Source organism: Polyodon spathula, chromosome 2 (assembly GCF_017654505.1).
Source record: "Polyodon spathula isolate WHYD16114869_AA chromosome 2, ASM1765450v1, whole genome shotgun sequence".
NCBI classification, from domain to species: domain Eukaryota; kingdom Metazoa; phylum Chordata; class Actinopteri; order Acipenseriformes; family Polyodontidae; genus Polyodon; species Polyodon spathula.
The window spans coordinates 81,534,836-81,558,353 of record NC_054535.1 but is presented as its reverse complement, the minus strand read 5'-3'; the positions used below and the strand labels follow the sequence as shown (position 1 = coordinate 81,558,353).

Below are 23,518 nucleotides of genomic sequence, written 5' to 3'. Positions count from 1 at the left end.
ATTTTAGACCCGAATAGGCACATTTTCTTTGTTTTGACTTGGTACTAATAAAAAAATATTTATTGGATGGGACAAATAACTTGACAACTAATGTGCTGCATATATTGCCTTTATTAAAGTGTGCCAGATGTCCTTGGGTAACGATTTCCACATCTGTATAACTTGGGGAAAGCTTTAAAAGCAATTCAGTGGATGCAGAACGTGCAGTCTCAATGTATGGGCAAGTCCACACAAATGTCAACAACAAGGCCTGGGGATGTCTGCATACTTGCCTTTTACAAATGACACTCTGTTTTAGTAAGGAAGCAAGTACCACTATTTTTAGGCTTTTGTAGTGCTCTGAAATATTGTCTACTTTGTCTGCTTAGGTTTATTTCATGTTTAAACATGCCCCTGAAATGTCAGCGAAATCCTAGTTTTATTCCATAACCTACTGGTGAAATACGCAAATTTACCACGATTTAAGTAGACCTGTAGGTATGATCTCCCTGAGCATTAACACAATCCTGGGAGCATTGACGCATAGACCTGATGAGCCTCTGGATAGATTGCTGTGAGATGTTCCGCCACTCTTCCTGTGCAGCTGCAGCCAGCTGGCAAATGTTGACAGATGTTCTATTGGACTCAGGTCAGGAGAAAAAGCTGGCAACGGGAAGAACTCGACATTGTTTTCTTGAAGTCGTGCAATTGTAATCCTCGTCTTATGCTGTCCTGCTGGAAAATCGACACTTCTGGATTGGCTTGCAGGAACGGAAAAACTGTTGCCTCAAAGACTTTGTCAGTGTATCGCTGAGCAGTAAGATTGCCCTCAGTCTGCACCAAAGGCGTTCTTGTGTTAAACGAGATTCCTCCCCACATCATCACACTTCCACCACCCCACTGGTTGGCTTGAACAACGGAACAGTCAGCGTAACGTTCACCATGACGTCTCCACACATATTGTCCCTTTAAACTTGACACTACCTCTGTCTTTCAGTTTAGATACAGCAGTAGATATATAAAAATAATGTAGTTAAATATTAAATAATGGAGTTTATAATCTTTTATCATAATTCACACAGAATACAAAGAAATCTGTTTTTTCTAAAAAATAAAAAAAATCTACAAAATATTTTTCTCCAAAACACATAGCCTAACCAAAAAAGGGCAGGATTGAACATTTATTTGTATGGTTGTGAAGGAATTGCCATCAGTACCCGATTAATGAAAAGCTTCCTTAGTGCTGGCAGTGGAGTAGTTCCTTGTTTTCAGTACCTTTCTCTGTCTCCTCAGTTACCATTGAGTATACCACCACCATCTGCCCCTCAATAGAGACAAGTAGGTGACACATTAAACTGTTGCTTTAAAATCTCCAGATGTACTACAGTAAACAATACTTTACATTTTAGGATAAACAGATGAGGCGCAACTAGCCTGATGAGTGTCAATGATTTATTTTCATTTTAAAATACATTTTGAAAGAACTTTTATTCCGAACCAGTAGTATTGGAGCAAAGCAAGATACATTTTTTTTTTTCTAAAGCACTAGTATATTACGGTACCTGCAAGTCTGTAGGAAGTTACTCCTAAATTAAAATGTATTGAACTACATCCCTTAGACATCCACTGATCTTTGAGGGTTAGGCCTTGCTTTAGCTGTGCTGTTTGAACACTGCTTTCCCTGCTTCCAAAGAACTGAACCTTTTAAGACTTGAACACGGAGAACGGCATTACATCCCGCAAATTTCCACTTGGATTTAAGCTAACACTTTCAGTTGTCACGACACAAATAAAATACTGACCTTGTAAATGAAAAGGTAGTGATTACTACCCATTTGTGGTTGTATACACAGTTGTACTCCCTGGGTCTCTCTTGACTTAAACTTTTGTTTGTTTTACTTTGCTGTCGGTTTTACCTGAAGCCCCTGAGAATTTGGGAACTGCATTGTTTGAAACAATGTTGGTTCCTGGAAGCATAGCATAACACGCATGGCAGAGGAAATTTACTAGCTTCTGGTTGTTCACTTCCTTTTTAAAGCTACACTGTACATACAATAGACACAATGCTTAAAAATGATACCCTGCACATGTTTTCCAGTTGGTACAATACTCTGTACAAAGGAGATTACATGCATGTGCATTAAAATAACTATTGAAATATGGGACTGCATTGGCCATATGAATATGGGACATGTTTTTATTGGTCAAAATCAGTTAAATACATTTTATTTTGGCTCTAGATTTAAATTCAGCGTGAAAATATTTGTATTAATTTATTCTCCATCTAAAACTTATTTACCAGCTGAAAGCAAGGACATAAATAATACAGTACAGTTGTAAAATCTGAACTGACGTTAAAGGTGAAACAGTCAATGTTTTGTTCTTGGGTGGGGTGGAGGGAGAGGTTGTCTGAGTAGTGCATATATTGTACCTCCCATTTTAATTCATTCATGTTTTCACCTCACACAGCAAAGGATTTGGGGGATGGGAGACAGATGGGTGGACTGTTTTTTCAATTTGTCCCTGGAGCCAACTACAGTGTAACCCTTTCCTATTGGAGTAATAATCTGACATGAGAAACTGATTCACACTGCAGATGTAACGGGGATACAACTGAGAAATAAAGTACTGCGAAAGTAAACCGGCAATTACACACAACGTACAAAAAACACATCATATACTTGACCTACTGTATATTCATATATAAATAACTCACAGATGTAACTTTTTTTTTCCTCACAGCAACAGGGAAATGGTCATGCTACCGTTACACATGCAGTGGTTGTCATTTTCTTAGAGTTCTTCGCCTGGGGTTTGTTGACCACTCCAATGTTAACAGTAAGTATCACATTGTTAACATGACTTGCATAAAGTAACAGTTTTACATTAGAAAATTGAGGCATCAAAACAAATAACAAAAACAAATATTTAAGACTTTTTTTTTTTTTGTTTTTAAATAAACAAATTGTGTTTGGTGGTGGTGCAGACCTGCTTTGTAGATTAGGCCATGTACAAGTAATTTGCCTGTTATGTATAGTAGCTCAGATTGTGCAGGTATTGTATCTGTAGCATTAACTGTTCAGCTGTATGTAGTAACTTACATCCAGATGATCCATTTGACTCTCACTATACACAACAAGCAAGTGCTTGTTTAGCCCCATATGGATGAAAAAAAATGTCCAGATTTACTAAATGCAGCTTCACATATTTGGGTTATTTTTTAAAAAAAGGCTTGTGTATTTTACTTGAAGGGTTTTTAAATTGCAAATGTTATTTTAGTTTGTAAAGTTTTTATTTGAATAACTATTACGTTTTGCTACTGTAACAGTTGAATGTGTGCTTGCTGTCGGTGTACAGCATATAAAAATGTTCCCTTGTAAATGAATCTTCTACGAGAAACCATTGGTGGTAATATATATATATATATATATAATATATATATATATATATATATATTATATAGATATATAATGATGGTTATATATATATAGATCTATATATATAGCGTGCCTGTTCACAATAGAGTGGAGTACACGCATTGGAAGCAACAGTTCTTTAATTATCCCTATTCTTTACAGTAGTAATTGATTAGGTCTTGCTTATCTAAAGCTTTCTGTAGCTTTCAGAAATCTAACCTAACATAACTATGTAAAAACAAACAAATAATAATTGTCTGCAATTTAATTATATTACTATGTAGAATATTTAGGTTGCTATTTGTGTTATTTTATTAGAATGAATTAATTAGAAGACCGACGCACACTGTGACATTGCTGCTCACTGCTTGTGTGTTCGCTTGATGTTCTTCAGATCGGGTTCAGGTTAAGTGAACGTTCTGTGTCGCGATGGGGTCATTCACAAGACAACCCCACCCAAACACAAAGATTTTGGAGTTCTAAAAAATAATTAACCCCAATCTAGATGGGGGCATATTTTTGGTTGGGGTCCTAATATAAATATTTAAATCTAGTAGTTTGTTTTTTGTAGTTAAATCTACAAAATATAAATGTATGTGTGTGTGTGTGTGTGTGTGTGTATATGTATATATATGTATATATGTAAAAAATACACACACACACACACAATATCTAAATATATTCTAAATGTGTTCTAGGTTCTACATGAAACATTTCCTCAACATACATTTTTAATGAATGGTCTAATTCAAGGTGTAAAGGTAAGAATTGCATTTAATTTAATTATTTGCATGTTTGTATCGTTTACCTTTTATACAGTTTTTATTTTTCATGGAAACCTACTCCACAGTAAAGGAAGGCCTGCTTATATATTGTGAATTAAAATGAATTGTATAAAGATAGTTTAGATAACTCCCAGGGTCCTTGTCAACATGAGGTTGAAGCAATATGTTTGTTCCAGCAGTTTGCTTTTAACCTCAAAACCTGTGGTTGAAACTGGCCTTGAGATCTGATCTTAAGTTTTTAATAGAAAATATATTAATTTTGTACTTATTAATTGATTTAATGTATCAGTATTTATTTTATTAAGCACATTTGATAATCATTACTAAACAAGAGCAAACTATTGTCTGGATTTTCAAAGAAATGTATAATTGGCAAAATATTACAGTACAGAGCCTATAAATAAAAAAGAGCTTTGGTACATTTACTGATTTAAGAAACCGTGGGGCATACTTATGTGATCGAGCCGAGGCATAGCACACATTCTGTTTGCATGTTTATCTGTTTGGATGTTTTTATGAAAGCTTATGAGCTTCTAAACGCCTTGTTGAATTGATCTAAACTTTGAAACTTCTTACCGATTGATAACAAAAGAGTACCTCCAAAAAACCAACCAACTGTTATTCATAAGGGGGGTGGTGACTTCAGAAATCCACAAGTGTATGTTTTATTAATTTACAACACAATATTTCACAACATTTTTGCATTAGCTCTTCAAACATGAAAATGAACAGCACGGAGTATGTGAATGTGATATTATTTTATTTTAAAAAAGTAGAACAAGAATGGCCCTTAAAACACAGAAAATACCCACCCACTGGCTGGTAAGACATCTGTGAGCGTAATCTTTTGTGAGTGCACATTGGCATGAGTTGGCCTTCTACTGTAGTTTCACCCACAGTAGTGAATACATTTCTTAACTTTGGGAGCCGTTCCCACATTACATTAATTTCAACCAAATGGCCAGCATTGTTGTAGGAGGGAGCATGAACTGGATACGGTATGAGTGATGTGTGATAAACGTGTTCGACGGGATTGCCATTACCAGCCGTCCTTTTATGTACAGGAAAAATGTTTACTGTTATGAGTGCAAACATTAATTAAGATCTACTTTTAGTAGGTGAATACAATCCTACTTATGTTAGACTAAATTGCTTCGCACTGTAAATCTTTTTTTCGGAGAAGTCCAGAGTTTTTATTCTCTAAGTACACATATACAGTTTATTCAGTTATTCCACCAAGTCTCTTGACGTTTTCTGCCTAATCAGACCATGGTCAAACAAATGTGTAGGCCTGCCTAACGATGCATGCTGAAGTTTATGAAGCATTCTGATGTTTTTCTGAAAAATCTGATGTTTTACTAAAAGCTGGTCATTTTATTAAGAAACTGTGTACCCCCCCCCCCCAAAAAAAAAAGGAAAATAGTTGTATAGTACTGGGTTGTTCCAGCTCAAGTGAGCTAGTGAGGGCTGTACGTCAGTGACTTGCATCAGATATTTATTTGGAAAGCATTTCAGTTGTTTTAATGTTATTTCTAAAATTGAGGTCAAAGGTCATCAATATAACTAGTTTTACCACCTTTTCAGGACATCTACCCTTTAAATGTTTTTTTTTTTTTTTTTTTTTTTTTTTTTTTTTTTTTTTTTTGGTTGTAGAAACATGTACCAGAATTTGGTTAAATATAACCACACCACAGTTGGCTTACAATACAGTAAAGGAAGTAGCATTGTTAAAAAAATCAACTGCAAAAATGGAAAAATAACCTATTTTACAGTGGCACAAAAAAGCAGGCATTCCCTCAGAAACAGCTTTGCCGATTAACATTCCTCCTTTTACTTTTACAACTGTATGCAAACCCAAGTTCTGTTTTTGCCACATCAGCAAAGTCTTCACAGTGAGCTCTATTTACAAACCACTGTTTCTGGAGTGTGCACAAGTGTGAACAGGTTTATGAATATGTATGAAAGGGAACCATCCAAATCAAATGTAGTCTTGAAATATGATTCTAAAATGTACAGCAGTGTAATCTTTCAAAAACAAAATGAGATTCTGAAGCAATCTCACGGTTGGTACTATAGCTGTTGTCCCTCAATTCTGTCAAAGTGAAATATTGCATCGGAGGACCTATAGTAACTAAAAATGTTATTGATTTGACACTGCTTGGTGTTTTATTAGTTTTGTCAGAATTCACCATGTGACTTGCTACAGTACAAGGTATTTTGCACAGTGGCGTGAATTAGGTACAATGCTTGTAAAATTAGAAACTTTTCCAAATAGTTGCTGTGTTTTCCTCAATTATTAAACTTACTTTACCTCCTGTTTGAAGCCTTAGACATTGCTATAGGACTGAAATGTATTCAGAAGAGTACCATGGTCAGCTTACTGGCAGCAGTACATTATTCCTTGTAGAGACTCATTAAATAAAATCCATTCCATCTGGACCTATGTCTGCGAATAAATGTCGGTGTAGTCAATAAAATAGTAAACATTTAAAGACAATGATTCATTCTTCCCAACAAATTACAGGTTTGCTTCATTCTAATTAAAATGTAGTTCATTTGATTGCTCTACCTTCTGGCTGAATTCTTGGGGGAGGGGGAACTTTTTATAAACTGTACTGAATTTCTCTGTTGTGTTATCTGGTGCTTTTCGTAAGAGCTTACTCATCAGGAAAAAATAAACTCGGTAATCCTCTTTGTTTTTTGCTTTTAAAACCTAACCTTTTATTTTCTTTGCACTTCTAGGGCTTTTTATCATTTATGAGTGCTCCTCTAATAGGGGCCCTGTCAGATGTATGGGGGAGGAAGTCTTTTCTGCTGGTCACAGTGTTCTTCACCTGTGCCCCAATTCCTCTAATGAGGATAAGTCCCTGGTAAGAGGCACGGGCTGGAACTAATGCTCTGTATGTGAAGTTGCATGTCTTGTGTGCAAGGCCGAGCTGTGTAGACAATGAAAGACTATGCTTTTGTGTAGTATGTGTGTCAGTGATTCACATTAGATCATTATAAACTATGAAGAACTGCTGAGCGTGAGACAGGTCTACGGTAAATTGGGTTTAAAATAGAATTATACAGCTGGTGAATTTTTTAAATACAGTAGCTCCAACAGTAAACGGTGTTGTATCTGACCATTGTGAACTTAAAATATTGTAACGTTACTAAAACATTTCTCGCATGCACACTAAAACATCTATTTACTGTCAGGCTCTTAAGCATACGTGTCTTTGATTAATGTTACAGATCTATTGAGATAATGGCAATGTTTATATATGTCTTTAGAAATGCAGGTTTTGTTTGCGAGGTGGTTCAAAACAACTAACATTTGAAATACATGCTTTGTTCTATGTAAGACTTGAGTACATACAGTGCTACTTGAGTTTATAGAATTTAGTGCAGTTACAGAGTCATTCCAAACGTTTAACTTCTTTTCTTTTCATTTTTTTTTTCTAGGTGGTATTTTGCTATGATTTCTGTGTCTGGAATCTTTTCTGTCACCTTCTCCGTTATATTTGCTTATGTAGCCGATATCACAGAAGAACATGAAAGAAGTACAGCATATGGCCTGGTAAGGAGACTTTTTCTTTTCTTTATATATCTTGCAAAGTACCACATGAGGTGCTAATTAAGTTGCATTTGAAAAGTTTAAAATATGAAATTATATATGATTATGCATTTCAGAGGCTTGATGGAGGGAGGGGATGGGGGGGGGCTTTTCTGAAGTCCTGTAGTAATAGATTTCTGACCTCCTGGTATTGTAAGAGTTTAACCCCTTTACCTCTATAGTCTTTAGTTATAATATAAACATAACCAACTTCACCATATGCTGAAATAGTAAACAACTGATGACAATGTCAACAGGTTTCATAACAATTCAACATTGTAGAAAACTACCAAACGTTTGTACATCAAACAAACATGGTTTTTGTGTATGTCCCTATAACAGTGTCAAAGGGCTGCCTGGATTTTACCCAGTTCATGTTTTTATGCACTATGCTTAGTCTTATAACAGTGACAGACCCCTCATTCTGTGGAATATATAGTATCTGGGGTTGGTCAGTCTTACACCTGCCAAGAGATATGAATTCATTAACTGTAGCACCTCATCACTTTGATATGCCAGTTGTTATAATACAGATCTAAAAGAACAAATAAGATACATAGATAAATATAAAACAATAGTGTAGACCCCTGCTTTCTAAATTTAACAAACATGTTTACATAGTTACTATACAGTAGATCCTGATGTACAGCAGTAGTGTGCACATCTATTAGAACACCCCATTGCTTATGTTTTGGTGCGTTGTCTAACAAGGCAAATTAGAGCTTGACTAATTTAATTGATGACTTTAATAGGCCATACATACAATTAATTTAAAATAGTAAGAGAAAAAGGGCACACAGCCACTTTTAAGATGCCTAAATAAAGCACAAAGTGGTCTGACATTTTCACACACAGATGCCTTGTTTCTATATCACTGATTGCAAATCAAAATTCTTACAGCGAGGTTTTCATGCAGGTAGGTATATATAAAGGTTATAAATGACAAATCATGAGGTGGTTTAATACATTTGCACACTACTTTATAAAGAAAGAAAATGCAAAAAACAACATCCCCTACTTTCTAGACTTTATTATTCCATTATACTGTACGTATCAATCATATAGTGCCTCATTTACAATCTTTCTGTGTTTTACATGTATGTCTGTATAATAATCTTTTGTAGCAAAAGTTACAACGAATGGATTCCTTGGATGTTTCATGCAGTTTAGGGATTGCTGTAGCTTAGAAGGGAAGGTCTGTGTTAAGCCAATCAGGATACACATCACATTTTATCTGCATTTTTAATAACGTTATTCTAAAAGAAACTGGGTAGCACTGTGTAGAAGTGGAGCATTGGCAGATCTTGTTCCAGTGGAGCATGCACATACATTAGGTGTCCTGGGTTCCATTAACAATACCATCTAGAAGTTGTCTTGGCAGATTTTAAGTCTACCGAAAAACCAGGTCCAACATTAATATCGGTGAATTTTGATAGTGCAGCTGTTGCAGTGCTACTAAAAAAAAAAAAAAAAAAAAAAAAAAACTAAAAAAAAAAGATCATTCTACTCCCATTTCACGATGTAGCTCACAAGCTTTAGCTAGCAATTCTAGATGCAGTGAAAACCTGACCTGTCATTGCTTAGATGAAAATTTTGCCCACTTAAGCGATATTAAACAGGTATGATAGATCTCAGGCAAAGCAAGAGCCTTCAGTGCGATATGGTTTTGCATTTGGTTCAAGTTTGCAGTAGCAGTGATGAGTCAGCAGCTAAGGCGAGGAAGTTCCTTGCTGAAGTCACCTAGTGTCAGTTTCATTAAAACACTCTACAGTCTAAGAGATATCCTTGAGCCAGTATCCCATCTTTCTGAATTCTTTCATTCTAATGACCTACTGTTGCTACGTGTCCAACCTGCAGTAGAGCAGTGTTCTTAAGGTTAGTAGAACTGAAGAGTGACTCAGGTGTACACATGCAACAGTTTCTTAAGATGTACCACCCAAAAGAAAGAATGTTTGGGGGTGATTCAGCTGAGATCAAGTTGTCTGGTCACTGCCCCCCAGCAGCCAGTTTAACAAATAATGTTAAACTTATTGACAGCATGGTCAAATATGATGGTGAAAGGTTTTCCAACTTCAACTGCATGCCAGCTCAGGGATTCAGCTTGTTTGACTACACGTTGTGTCCAGAAATAGAGAAGAGCTCAGCTCCATATGACAAATCTGACATTGAACAAATCCTAGTCCATTTTGACGCCCTTTTCACTGAGGGGGAGAAGGCTGCAATTGTGGAGTTTAGTGGATTTAAAGCACATATGGAAAGCTTCAAGCACAACGACATACCAGTTCTACCATACTGTCAACAAACCTTTGAGCAATATCTTAAAGCTGGTGGAGATGTTTACATTCAGTGTGTCAACAGCCGAAGTAGAACGTGTGTTTTCATCCATGGGCCCCTTACGAACACGGCTTAATCAGGACATCTTGCAAGATTTGATGCTCCTTAAGACTGAGGGGCCTGAATTTTGAGGAGTATGACCCAAACAGGGCTATTGAATACTGGCTGACTTCTGGTGGCACCAAGCATGTGAAGGGACATAAGTAACTCCAGCCCGTGGTGGGTGAAGTCTGACGTCGTTTTGAATCTTTTTTTAGTTTCATTAATATATTTTTTTGTCATGCACAAAAAATAGTTGTGCTTAAGCTGGATGAGCGCAGCAATTTCGACTCTTTATCTTGGTGGGTGAAGTCTGACCAAGTTTTTAATTAATTTTTTTTTTTTTTTGCTCAGCAATTTCAATTATTGTTCATTGCTGAATAAAAGCAAAGCCGTAAAAGGTCTGTTTGATTTGTGTGTGTTTTGTGGGACGGTGAGCGGGCAAATAGATTTTTATGAAGGATAAGTAGATTTTAGAGCATTTTGTTCCTTGGTTTTATTTTTATTTTTTTTCCCCCCAGAAATTGGCCACCCCTGATAGTGATTTATTATTTGTTTACCAGAGTGTTTGTACTTCTAAAAAATGCTGAAAGATTGTGCTTCACTGATTTTAGTATTCAGTTGTACAACAAGTTGAAAACAGCAAAGTTCATGAGCAGCAGTACCCAGTTGTTAACTGAGATTATATAGATGTTTGTTTACTCGTAACAACAAGTAATAGTTCAGTTATGTTTATAGTATGTTGCAGTAGCTGATGTGTTCAGTAAAAAAAAAAAAAAAAAAAAAAAATTCTGGTCATCTGTAGACATTTAGTTAATATGAACTGTCTCAAACTCAGCATCATAGGATAGCTAGTATCTTGTGGTTAAGATCTCCTGAAAGAAAAAACCTTACAGATGGGGTTGATTTAATTATTCATGCTTCAATTAGAATTGCCTGTTTTTTGTTTCCATGCTGTTGTGAGGTAAGCACACTTGAGTTTAATTATGCAGAACACCTTTAGCTGTCAAGATTTATTTACTTCAATTGAAATGCAAATTTTGCTGGTAGTGTAGTTGAGTAGAAAAATAAAACAATCACTGTTCCAAAACTGGCTATTGCAATCCACTGTATGGATCATTAATAATTTTTTCAGTTTTATGAAATAAGAGTATTCACACAATAAAAAAAAAATAGCAACAGATTTAATTTTGAGTTCTTGCCATTCTATAAGCACGCTACAATACAAAATATGTACAGGTGTACATCTTAGTGCAGGACTGTGAACAAAAGATGTAACTTGTTTTCATAGTTATTCTGTAAATAATACCAAGAAGCCCGTAGGCATGCTGTGTTGAAGCAAGGTTCCATACGGACTAGGAAAATAAGAATATTTCTTGAAAGCTGTAACTATGGTATGGTGCTTGAGAGAGTTTGTTTTTCAAATGTGCCCATCGGGTGAATTTTTCATGCACATCTTGTGGAGGACAGAGCCATACTGTTATTCCCATACTGTATATAAAACTACAACAAACATTAAATTCAATGCAAAACTGTACTTGGATGTCTGTTTTCATGTTTAAGGTATTATGGAAACAGGTTGTGGGCTCAGAGTTTATCATATATGGTGTTTGGGGTAGAACGTTTGGCCTGTTCCAAATTACACTGTGTAAGCATAATAATTGATGTGGAATGCTACAGTAGGTCTAAATTCAGATAATAAAGTGTGTGTGTGTACACTTTTTCAACATTGTGTGCAAATGTGGTTTTAGGACTGTTAAAGGGTAGGCTACATAATGAATGACCTTTCAGAGGAGAAGTTTGATTGTAACTTACATAATTTACTTGTGTTCATTTATAAAGCTAGTTAATTTGACTGAGAATCTTGTTTTACAAGCCAATCGGTATACATTTAGTAAAACATTCAAGTGTTTAAAAAAAAAAAAAAAAGTATATATATATACTTATTGTTGTTGAAAAAATGGTTTAGCTACAGCATCTACCTGTCCATCTGTTGGGCTGAGTAGAATGCCTGTAGTGTTTGTGAAGCATTGTGTACACCACTGTGTCTTCGTACCAGAAGGCTGTGCTACCATCTTAGAAAAAACTGCTGTCCTGCACTAGAGGCCATATCTGTATAGCTGATGTAGTTCCTACTGGTATCATGGATGTTTTGAAATTGTTCAATTTAACCTTTAGATCTATGTGGCCTGCTTGCGATAGAGCATTTTGTGCTTCAAGTTAATCTTTCTCTTATGTCTTTCAGGTATCTGCCACTTTTGCGGCAAGTTTAGTAACAAGTCCTGCCATTGGAGCGTACCTGTCTGCCAATTATGGAGATAACATAGTGGTGCTTGTGGCCACAATCATCGCATTGTTAGACATTTGCTTCGTCCTCTTGGCAGTACCAGAGTCACTGCCTGAGAAGATGAGGCCAGTCTCATGGGGAGCACCTATCTCATGGGAACAAGCAGACCCTTTTTCTGTAAGTGTGTTTGGAAGAACTTTTTTGTTGTCTAATAAGTACATAAATGATATACGATACACGTATTGGTTGTCTGAAGTATGCGATGACTAAACTGGCTTTGGAAATTGGACAATAGGAAATAAACACAAAAGTGAAAATATTTCATGAATTAATAACACTGTAACATTTTTTTTTTTTTTTTTGTTCCTGGGTAGTAAGTGTTATTTCCTAATTGCTTATGCCTCAAAAGTATAGAAAATGGCTATTATTCCCCACAAACTTTGCTTTTGTGACCAGGACAGGTAAATTTCAAAATATCACTATTTCCAATGAGAAAACGGGCGCTTTTGTGTCTTTTCGTTCACATAGTCAGAAAAAAAAACATATGAATCCAAATTGACATGTATTTATACTAAAGTAATACAAAAATGACTACAAAAGATTTAGAAGTGAGTAGTTTTTCGAGATTTACGATTATACTGTATTTACAGTGTAATCGTAAATCTCGAAAAACTACTCGCTTCTAAATCTTTTGTAGTCATTTTTGATCCTGGTCACAAAAGCAAAGTTTGTGGGGAATAATAGCGATTTTCTATACTTTTGAGGCATAAGCAATTAGGAAATAACACTTACTACCCAGGAACAAAAATTGTGTTACATAGTGTAATTGCTCTTCATCAATTCTAGTTAAAAGCAGCATAACAATTGTGTGTAGTTTTTTGCTTTGTTGTTTACAGACCTCTCATTTTTTATTTTCCAGTCTTTGAAGAAAGTTGGGAAGGATTCCACAGTGTTGCTTATCTGCATCACAGTGTTTTTGTCATATCTGCCAGAGGCAGGCCAGTACTCCAGCTTTTTCCTTTACTTGAGACAGGTAACTTGACCTTGCTACTGTTTCAAGAGAAATAATTTATATAGATGTTGGTTAGTGCTAGGAAAACGCCTTATTAGTTTGTTGTAACTTTTTTTGAAAAGAAAAAACAAAAACAAATGCCTTCTTGCAAGAGGAAATGCTGTGAGCGGAAACTTTCTCCGTTTCAATGCAATCTTAATTCTTAAATAGCAGGACAGTAATAATGCAAACTAAAATTTATATCCAGCTTTTTAGTAAAAGGTTACATGTTCAAGTTTGAGATCTCTTTGTGATCCACCTGTGTTTTTGGATCAGTTTGAATTTAGTAAATACAGTAACGTGGACAAGATTTCCCCAAGTAAACATTTGAACCTGTTTTGAACAAGCAGAGCTGTGTTTTAAAATAAATGAATGAAGTCTGGATTTTTAACAGCTGAAATATTAATTTTACAGAGTCTTGTTAGGCTGTTCAGTAGGATACTTTGCTTGCCATCAAAAGCAGGAAAGCTGTTGAGTCAAGTTGTGTTTATTTTTTGTAGGTCATTGGTTTCTCATCTGTGACCATAGCAGCCTTTATAGCTGTTGTGGGGATCCTTTCCATTATAGCTCAGGTATGTATAATATGTGTTCTTTTTTAAGTGTGTATATGTAATGGAAGACTGATTTTTTTTTTTTTTGTGTTTCAAATTGTGTGGGCTGTATCAAGAGATTCTGTCATTACAGTTGATAAACTACTGTTTTTCAATAGTTTTAATCTTAAATTATGTTAGTTGAATAGATATAACTCTGGGTTTCCAGTTTTAGGTGTTCGTGTAGTGTTTTTTTTTTAATTTTGGTGTTTATTTTTAACCAACTTCAGTCTCTGCAAAATTTGGGCTTTATCGGTTTATATGTGGCATTTTTATTTTTTTATATCCTTTGCTAAAAAGGTCGGGAATTCACAAGTGTAATCTTCAGTCATTTTACCTTTTACAAGGCATTTTACAATATTTAAGGTTTCACTACATGTTAACTGTACAGTTGGATGCAATCACCATTAGTGGTGGGAGAAACTCTGCAAAACAAGGGGGGGGCAACCAAAAAAAAAAAATTCTCAAACGTACTTGTAATCTCTAATGTTGTTGTTGTTTCCATGTCTTATTCCCACAGACTGTGTTTCTCAGGGTCCTAATGAGATCAATAGGTAACAAGAATACTGTACTACTTGGACTAGGTTTTCAGATGCTCCAGTTGGCCTGGTATGGATTTGGATCGGAACCATGGTAAGTATAAACGGCTTTCCATGCTGTGAAGCTGATCCTTTGTAGCAAATACAAACATATCCTGTGCATAGGGCTGTAAAAACTAAATGTTTGGAAAACATTCTAAACCAAAGTTTGATCTTTGAAAACATCTGCATGTTGTTTTTATTAACCACTTACAGTGCAGTCCGTTTATAAGAATCACATCCATCCTGGGCGTTTTGTTTCTTATAAGTGGAGCTAAATGATTACTGTGGTGCAGAATCAAACTTGGTATGAGAATAATAAGAGCTTGTTCCCTGGCTGCAGTGTAATGGGTTGACCACTAGATGTCACAAGTTCTTGCATGTATGCACGCCCAGGAAAAATTAACAGCTGCTTTCCTTAACAAATTATGGATACTAGTCCATTGAGTAACTGCTTGTTAAAGTTAATGACATCTCGATGGAAATGGCATAGCTGATAGCTTTGTGATGGGGGTATAGAGGTGTAAGAAAGCAGAAGTAACAAAAAGAAACCAAAACTTGATTAAGAGATCTAGTGTTTGTTCCACACAAAGTACTGTTTAGTTAGTGCTCCAGCTGAGAGCTAGGTTTATTTTGTTTGTTTTATTAGCAGTGTATGAAATAAAACCAACACCGGTTTAAAACTGTAAATCAAGACTCCAGCCTGATAATTTACACTGTCCTCAGCCACTCTATTGCATTACAATTAGCAAAAGCATTTTAAATACAGTATACATATTTCAATGGTGCTCAGTCACTGAGGACAATACATCAAAGCAAGCCCTCGTGGGTAGGGATGAAATGATTTTTCGATAGTACAATATATCGTGATCGTTAACATTTTTTAATTATTCGAAAATTATAGAAAACAATAGTCACATACGCACTAAACGTGGCTGGAAGCAGAACAGATGCTTTTCTCTCTAAATAAAGGTAAAATCATCGGCTGCTACGATTTAAATCAAAATCTATTTTAAATGTTAACATTTAAGTTTATCAACAAAACTGCACCGAACGCCCTCCTTGTATTGACCGTATTTCTGCCACAGATAAGCAGTGGGCATGCTCTTCTTCACCTGCTCGTGTTAACTAGCATCTGATTTGCTGGTCCCATCCCACCACAGAATCAGTTTGAAAATTCTTTGTAAGTACGCCCCCCTGTGTACTCATAGTGCAAAAACAAAAAATGCGCCACCTCCTGTCCAGAGCAGGACGAATTGGAGAACTATTGGAAATCATTTAACATTTTAAAATATTAATTTAGTTGCTGGACACTATTCTATTGGTTGTGTATTTGTTTTCCTGTGAAGGTTTTGTGTCTTCTACTATTGTCAAAATATAAAAAGTCATAAACAAGAAATTACACTGTACAAATGATTTACATTTATTTGTATTTCTTAAACTGTACTTTTTACATTATAACCGTCACTCGTGCAACTGTGTCCTCAAGTTGAATCGGCTGCTATGTGGTGTTAACCATTCAGAGAAACTAAGTGCTACAGACTTTCAGTTTTACTCTTTTTTTTTTTATTAATATCATAAGATGTCTACACATTATACTTCCTTTGTAATATCTGAACAAAAAGACTTCTAAATATACATATACACACACTGTATTTGAAACAGTCTACAGTGCTGAGAAGGTTTGTAATCCCTTTATGATTTTCACATATTTCGAACCTAAAATGTTATTAGATTTTAACCTAAGTCCTAATAATAGATAAAGATAACCTGGTTAAACAAATGACACAAAAACATGATACTTTTTCAACATTTATTTATCCACAAATGATTCAGCATTCAATATCCATGTGTGAAAGTATGTGAACCTTTAGATTCAGTAACTGGTGGCACCCCCTTGAGCAACAATGACTTCAACTAAGCGTTTCCTGTAACTGTTGGTCAGTCTCTCGCATCGGTTTTGAGGAATTTTGGCCCATTCCTCCTTACAGAACTGCTTCAACTCGGTGACATTTGAGGGCTTCCTTGTATGGACAGCTCGCTTCAGGTCCTGCCACAACATTTCGATGGGGTTTAGGTCCGGACTTCTGCAGCCATTCTTTTGTAGATCTGCTTGTATGTTTAGGATCATTGTCTTGCTGCATCCGTCTTGCTCATGGATGGTTGGTCTGACGTTTTCCTCTAGAATCTTCTGATACAATGCAGAATTCATGGTTGTTTCAATGATGGCAAGCCGTCCAGGTCCTAAGGCAGTAAAGCAGCCCTAAACCATCACACTCTCACCACCATGCTTGACGGTTGGGTTGAGGTTCTTCTATTCGAAATGCAGTGTTTGGTTTTCGCCAAACATAACGTTTCTCATTGAGGCCAAAAAGTTCTACCTTTGAGACTCGTCTGTCCAGAAAACATTGTTCCAGAAGTCATGTGGATCATCTATGCTCTCTTTGGCAAACTTAAGACGGGCAGCAATGTTCTTTTTAAAGAGCAGTGGATTCCTTCTGGCTGCCTTCCATGAACACCATTCTTGTTCAGTCTTTTTCTGATAGCCGAATCATGAACACTCACATTAGCCAAGGCGAAAATGGCCTGCAAATCCTTGGATGGTACTCTGGGGTTCTTTGTGACTTCCTTGATGATTTTCCGGTTTGGTCTTAGAGATTTTGCTAGGACAGCTGCTGCTGGATAGAGTGACTGGTCTTGAATTTTCTCCATTTGTAGACTGTCTGTCTGACAGTGAATTGTTGGAGCCCCTAATCCTTAGACATGGTTTTGTAACCTTTTCTAGACTGATGTTTTTCTGAGGTCCTCAGAGGTTTATTGTGATCATGGCATGACGTGTTTACACACAGCTGTAAGTTTCTGATCTTAATGAACAAGTGACATGTCAATCAAAATCTTAAGGTTCACAGAGCTACTCAGCAGCACTACTCTGCAGATCAAGTTTTTCACCAGCTGATGTGTGCTGCAGGATTTAAATAAAGTAACACGAATATTTCATTGGACGTGGTGACAATTTGTATACTGCTTCTAGCATTGGACAGACCTCTTTGAATACAGCCTCAAGTACACACACACACACACACACACACGTTTCCTGCATCAGAATATGTTAGTAATGTATACTGTACATTAATTACAAAAACCCTATAGGGCAATGACCTACTAAAATAATGTAGTCAATATGAATCTGCATTTATTTTCTCAGTTTTCTACCAAAGCCAGGTGGTATAGAGCATACTTCTGTTTTTACAGTGTTTTTTTGTCACTTTTTTGCGTCGTGCCCCAGGGTTATTTCAGGAGGTGACCCTTTTCCAAGAGCTGTAGATTTTGCTGGTTATTTGTCACAATATTAAAATGACCCTACCCAATGCATTCTTTCATTAACCCACAGCTTCTTTCTTACAGGATGATGTGGGCAGCTGGAGCAATAGCAGCGATGTCTAGTATTACATTCCCTGCAGTAAGTGCACTAGTTTCACGAAGTGCAGAATCTGATCAGCAGGGTGAGTAAATCAGAAACTGTTGCAGCTAATTGCCCCTTAAATTCAAGATTAATTTATCACATTTATACTGTCTAGTAGTGCAGTTCCAATACATGAGATATTAAAAATAAAATTTTATATCCAAAAATTGTCAAGAAATACCATAGGCAGGTTAATGGAGAGTCTGGAACTTACCTGGTTTATGTATAATGGAGGATACTAAATATACTACACACATTGAAGCCTGGTCTTTTAGAAAGTTAATCGCAACATTGATTCTGTTCATTCTTTTATATGCCTGCATGCAACATGGTAACAGGATTAGGGTACTTTTAACTGTTTATTTGTATATCTATAGGTGTCGTACAATGGTACAAAAAGCCACAATGAAAGTGGAACTCATTGTTAATGTAATTTCTGAACTAACCATAACTTGGCAATTGAAACCACCACTTAGACTGTTCATTTCAGTGTGGTCTTGTTCTATGGAGCTTAAATTCTGATTTAGTTTGTAACATGCCCTGTCTTCCCAGAGGTTTTTCTATATAGTTTGTTGGCAAGTCCTTCAGAACAGAGCCCTTGTTCAGCTTTTGCCTTTAAACATGACAGGCGGTGTTTGATAAATGCAAAGCAGTGATGTACAATGGTAATCGTACCATCTAGTGGTGCTGATTCTTCTTTTATATTGGGAATTACATGTAATGTATTTGTTGTTTTTGACATGGTCTCTCTTATATATATATTTTTATAGACCCAATCTATCATCCTCCACGGCATAATCATTAAATTGGCAGTTATCTTTTGTGTGTGTTTGATATTCTGTAGACAATATCTTTTCATTTACAAACCTAGATATTTCTCCGGAAACACACACACACTCTTAGTCAAAATAATATATGTATATATTAAAGTTAATAAGATACTTGGAATAGTATTTACGTCCACTGATTTTGGTAAGATAACATGCACAGACATGCATTCCCTTTTTAATTTGTAAGTAAAAACATTAGTTGTGGGTCAAACAACTCCCTTTGTATGGCTATTCCCTGCAGATTAAGTAATTGCCTCAAGACAAAGTCTAAAAATAAGCATTTGCTTGTTTTCCGGAGACACTTGGGAATATAAAACAAAATTTGTGTGTGAGGGTTGGGGTGGGGGTGGTGGGGGTTGTAGAAGACATACTTTGCTAGCATTTGACAGTGAATAACTGCTCTGATTTAGTACAGCATGTGGTTAAGTATTTACTTTATTTCCTTCCAGGCGTTGTCCAAGGAATGATAACAGGAATTAGAGGCTTGTGCAATGGCCTTGGACCAGCCCTCTATGGCTTCATATTCTTTTTGTTTCATGTGGAGCTGAATGAGTTGGACCCAGTTCTGCAGACAGATAAAATTACTGCAATGCAGCATCCAAATGTAGAGGTATGTGACAGGAAACACACACATTTTCATTTGTGAATCTCTTTGCTCTTAAGTCACATTCCAAAGGTATTTCGTATTAATAACAAAGGTGTGGAAAAGCAGAGATTGGGTGCGTTCTGGATCTTTTTATATGGATGGACCGCCCGCATAGATTTGCGGCACACGTGACCCTCCTTGCAGCAGCATCACAGACACTTTCAGACACTCTATACTCTAGCGTGGATGTTTAAGCATGTTAACAAAACAAAAAATATACCAGGCTATTGTATTAACTGCACTTCTATATTGCTGTGAGACCTGGACACTATAGACATCATGTAAAAGAGCTCAGGGATTTCAACATGCAGCACTTAAGAAAAATCCTCTGCATTAAATGGCAGGAGAAAATCACCAATATCAAAGTCTTGCAGTAAGGTCAAACTATTAGTTTAGAAGCACAATTTATCAAGGCTCTACTTAGATGGACTGGTCAGGTGCTCTCTATGGGTGACACAAGGCTGCCAAAACTTATCCTTTATGGAGAGCTAAAGTTGGGTAAATTCTCCGTAGACAGACAGAGGAAGTGCTACAGGGACACTTGAAAACTCACTGACTCATTGAGAGGTAATGGCTCGAGACAGATCACTATGGTGATAACATTTGGCAGCTGAAGAGAACAAAAAAGCAAGGAAAGCTGCTTCTCAACATTAAGCAGCAGCTGCATCGGGCCTCACATGCCCAGTATGTGGACGTGTATGTGCAGCATGCATCAGTCTCCTCATCCACTTGAGAACACATCATTTAAACTAACTCAAGGACAGTTGTCATTCACCCCGACACGGCAGTCAACTTGACAGGTTGTGTACGGTATATGTGTATGTGTGTGTCTATACGTACCTAGGTACGTACGTATGTATGCTATAATACTTTCGGTTATTAACAACATATTCCCAGGAACCAATCCCCTCCCATAGACTTTAATGTTAATGGAATGCTATTATAAATTGCACACTGCTATTGACAGCTTTATTACTAGTTGCCAGTGCTACAGAGCTCACTTGCATACTTTATGCAGTTCTTATAATACACTGACTTCGCAACTGCATATTTCTAGCAGACTGAGGCAGAATTGTGGCTTTGAAACTGGCTAAGAAACTGCACTTAAAATTGAGATGGATTTACAGTGGGAGGTCGGGAGGTGGTACATTATAAAAAGCAGACAATATTGGCAATGTTTAACAATTTTTTGTTGGGAACAGAGAGAACAAACAATATTAGTTTATATTTTAGTCTTTTTTTTTTTTTTTTTTTTTTTTTAACTTTCAGAGTTCAATTATCCCTGGCCCACCATTCCTATTTGGAGCATGTGCAGTTCTTCTTGCTTTCCTAGTTGCCTTATTTATTCCTGAACACAATAGCCTTGTTGTAAAGACTTGCAATACCAGGAAACACAGCAACAGTATGAGCAGCACCCAGAGCATGAACCCACTCCCGGGCAGTGATGAGGACATTGAGCCACTGCTGCAGGACAGCAGTGTGTGAAGGCAAGTTCAGACTCCCCAAGCTCTGTTACAGGATGGAAGCATCAAGACTAAAGAATCAGATTATGGCTGAAGACTGAGAATGTGTTCTGAACACTTTGTTTAATCAATATGTCTTTCCTGCAAATCTTCAGCAATGTTGAATTGTTTGAAAAAGGCTGTTATATGGAAATCTTTCTGAAAGTTTCTAAGCTTAAATGGTCTATTATTATTATTATTATTATTATTATTATTATTATTATTATTATTGTTTCTGTTTTTGGGGAAAAAAAATAAACAAAGGCAGGTGGAGCAAGTCGACATGTACCAGTAGCAGTCATTTCAACTGTAGACTTAATAGGCTCTTGTGGTTTGTAACAGTTCCATAATATATCACATTTTGTCTGGATTGGCAGTCAAGATTTGCACAGCAGAGAAATCGTGAGCAACTGCAAAACCTCTCCTATAAACCAAACTTGTCATTTTTTGTGTTCTGTTTTTCTGCTGGAATTTGATACATTTTATGATGCATATTGAGGGTAATATAAGTTCTGCTTGAACTTTTCTAAACTCCCACATTGTGATTTACAGAACACTGCCACTGTTCTAGTGTTACTGATGGAAGCCAGTGTATGTGTGTCTTTATACATCCAACTTTAGCCTTATAACAAGTCGTGACTACGTTATATTTTAATTTGGTATGTATGTAACGCTACATATCAGCAATGTATTCTGCAGCTAGAGAGCACTTTAAAACACAGCTTATCAAATTTGTTTTCTGATGTATCGCATCCTGTTTCTTTCTACACCTTGTCCTGCTTGCTGTGGAGTGAAGAACATTTGGTGTTTGCGATGATGGTACGGATGTTTACATCCACATGTAAAACACTATGCATTATTATCTACCATCATATCAATCAATATTTCTATTTAATATTCTACAGTGATGACTGAGACTTAATTTGTTCCTGATTTCTTTTCAACTGGTCTCTTTTATAAGCCACTAAATGTAAACTAGAAATATATATTTAAAAGTACAGCGACAACAGCATGTCAAATGCATCTAAGAAACTTAACTTCTTGCAGAAATGTGAGATTGTTGAAATGTGCAAATGAGATGTTTTGTAGCTTTTAAATACTAACCATTTTTTTTTTTAGTAAATGGTAATGTTCTGATCTTTTTGGAAGTTTTATATTGAGATGTTTTACACATGCTCAGTTTGGATCACAACTTTTTTTAAAATATATTTTGCTGTACTTCTGATGTTTTTCTGATGATGAAAGGCTTAATTTCCTGCAGAATAAATGCTGTCAAGTTTCAAAAATAAACTACTGCAACCTATTTGCTGGTTTTAACTCAATTCTGGGGATTAAATATTTGAGATTACTGGACCATTTTGCATGAAATAAGCTTAATTAAACATGTAATATTGATGCATAAGTAACGTACCAATACATCAAATATGTAAATATGCATTTGTGGTTCAAAGCTAGGAACCACTGCATTACAGATTTAGCTTTAACGTGGTTGTTGTGAAGACTGATCGTAAAACATACTTTGTATCCTTCAATTTAATTCTTACCTTTAATATCTATTATTTTATAGTGTCATCTGTATTATTCAGTATTGTTTTTTTTCTGCTTGGATAATTTTCCAAGTTTATGGACTATTCCAAAAGGACTGTTCATTGCTGACTGTGGGAAGGAATATTCGTATTGCACAAGCTTCTGGATGCAATGCCTCACCTGTACAGGCTTTAGTACACAATGCAACACTAACAAGTGTCTCCACAATCTGACGAATGTTTTAGAAGCAATTTTTGCTGAAATAATAGAAAATATTGATCTTACCAGTAACAACAATAGAGAATCATAGATTGTATTGGATTTTAATGTACTGTATATTGTGTGAAAAGTATTACAAACCTAATGTATTACATTTCCAAGATATATTTTTGGAACACAGGTTAAAATTCTAATCCACATTATTTAGAAAAATACATATTTTTAAACTTAATTCATAAGCTGACTTTTGTATAGCGGCAGTGTACTCTTTGTATAAGCATGTTGTAAATTTGTTACAAGCAGAATCTATGCATAAACCCTCATTTAATCCCAAACCATCAAATTGCAAAACTGCAATTCAGTCCCCCAGCCAGACTCTTGCAGTATCATTCTCTCTGAGCATCTGGACACTGTTTGGGTTGTATGCAACCAACACACACAGATATACACTGGCATGCAATCTTTATTTTGTGGAGTCACAATAGGCTAACCGTGCGTATGCTTATTTATTCTGCACTATCATAGTTGTTCAACTTATTTGCACTACACAGTATTTTTGAATCCAGATTCAAATGTGCCTAAAGTGTAACAATGTCAATATTTGTTCAAATGTACATGCAGCAGTTCCGACTACAGCACAGTCGGGTTTTAGGAAGCTGCAAATTATGTGTACA

General features: G+C 36.0%; 1 protein-coding gene across 1 annotated transcript in view; it reads left to right on the top strand.

The window, feature by feature from the left end:
- LOC121301996 (hippocampus abundant transcript 1 protein-like) overlaps positions 1–22,401 on the top strand; it is a 31,797-nt gene extending 9,396 nt beyond the window's left edge. The window contains exons 2-12 of the mRNA XM_041231767.1: positions 2,722–2,817; positions 4,094–4,156; positions 6,923–7,050; positions 7,628–7,742; positions 12,397–12,615; positions 13,358–13,471; positions 13,990–14,061; positions 14,600–14,712; positions 18,063–18,160; positions 19,400–19,560; positions 20,866–22,401. Coding sequence (XP_041087701.1) covers positions 2,722–2,817; positions 4,094–4,156; positions 6,923–7,050; positions 7,628–7,742; positions 12,397–12,615; positions 13,358–13,471; positions 13,990–14,061; positions 14,600–14,712; positions 18,063–18,160; positions 19,400–19,560; positions 20,866–21,081 — 1,395 coding nt within the window. The 3' untranslated portion in view covers positions 21,082–22,401. The remainder of the gene's footprint in view (positions 1–2,721; positions 2,818–4,093; positions 4,157–6,922; positions 7,051–7,627; positions 7,743–12,396; positions 12,616–13,357; positions 13,472–13,989; positions 14,062–14,599; positions 14,713–18,062; positions 18,161–19,399; positions 19,561–20,865) is intronic.
- Positions 22,402–23,518: the final 1,117 nt, after the last annotated feature.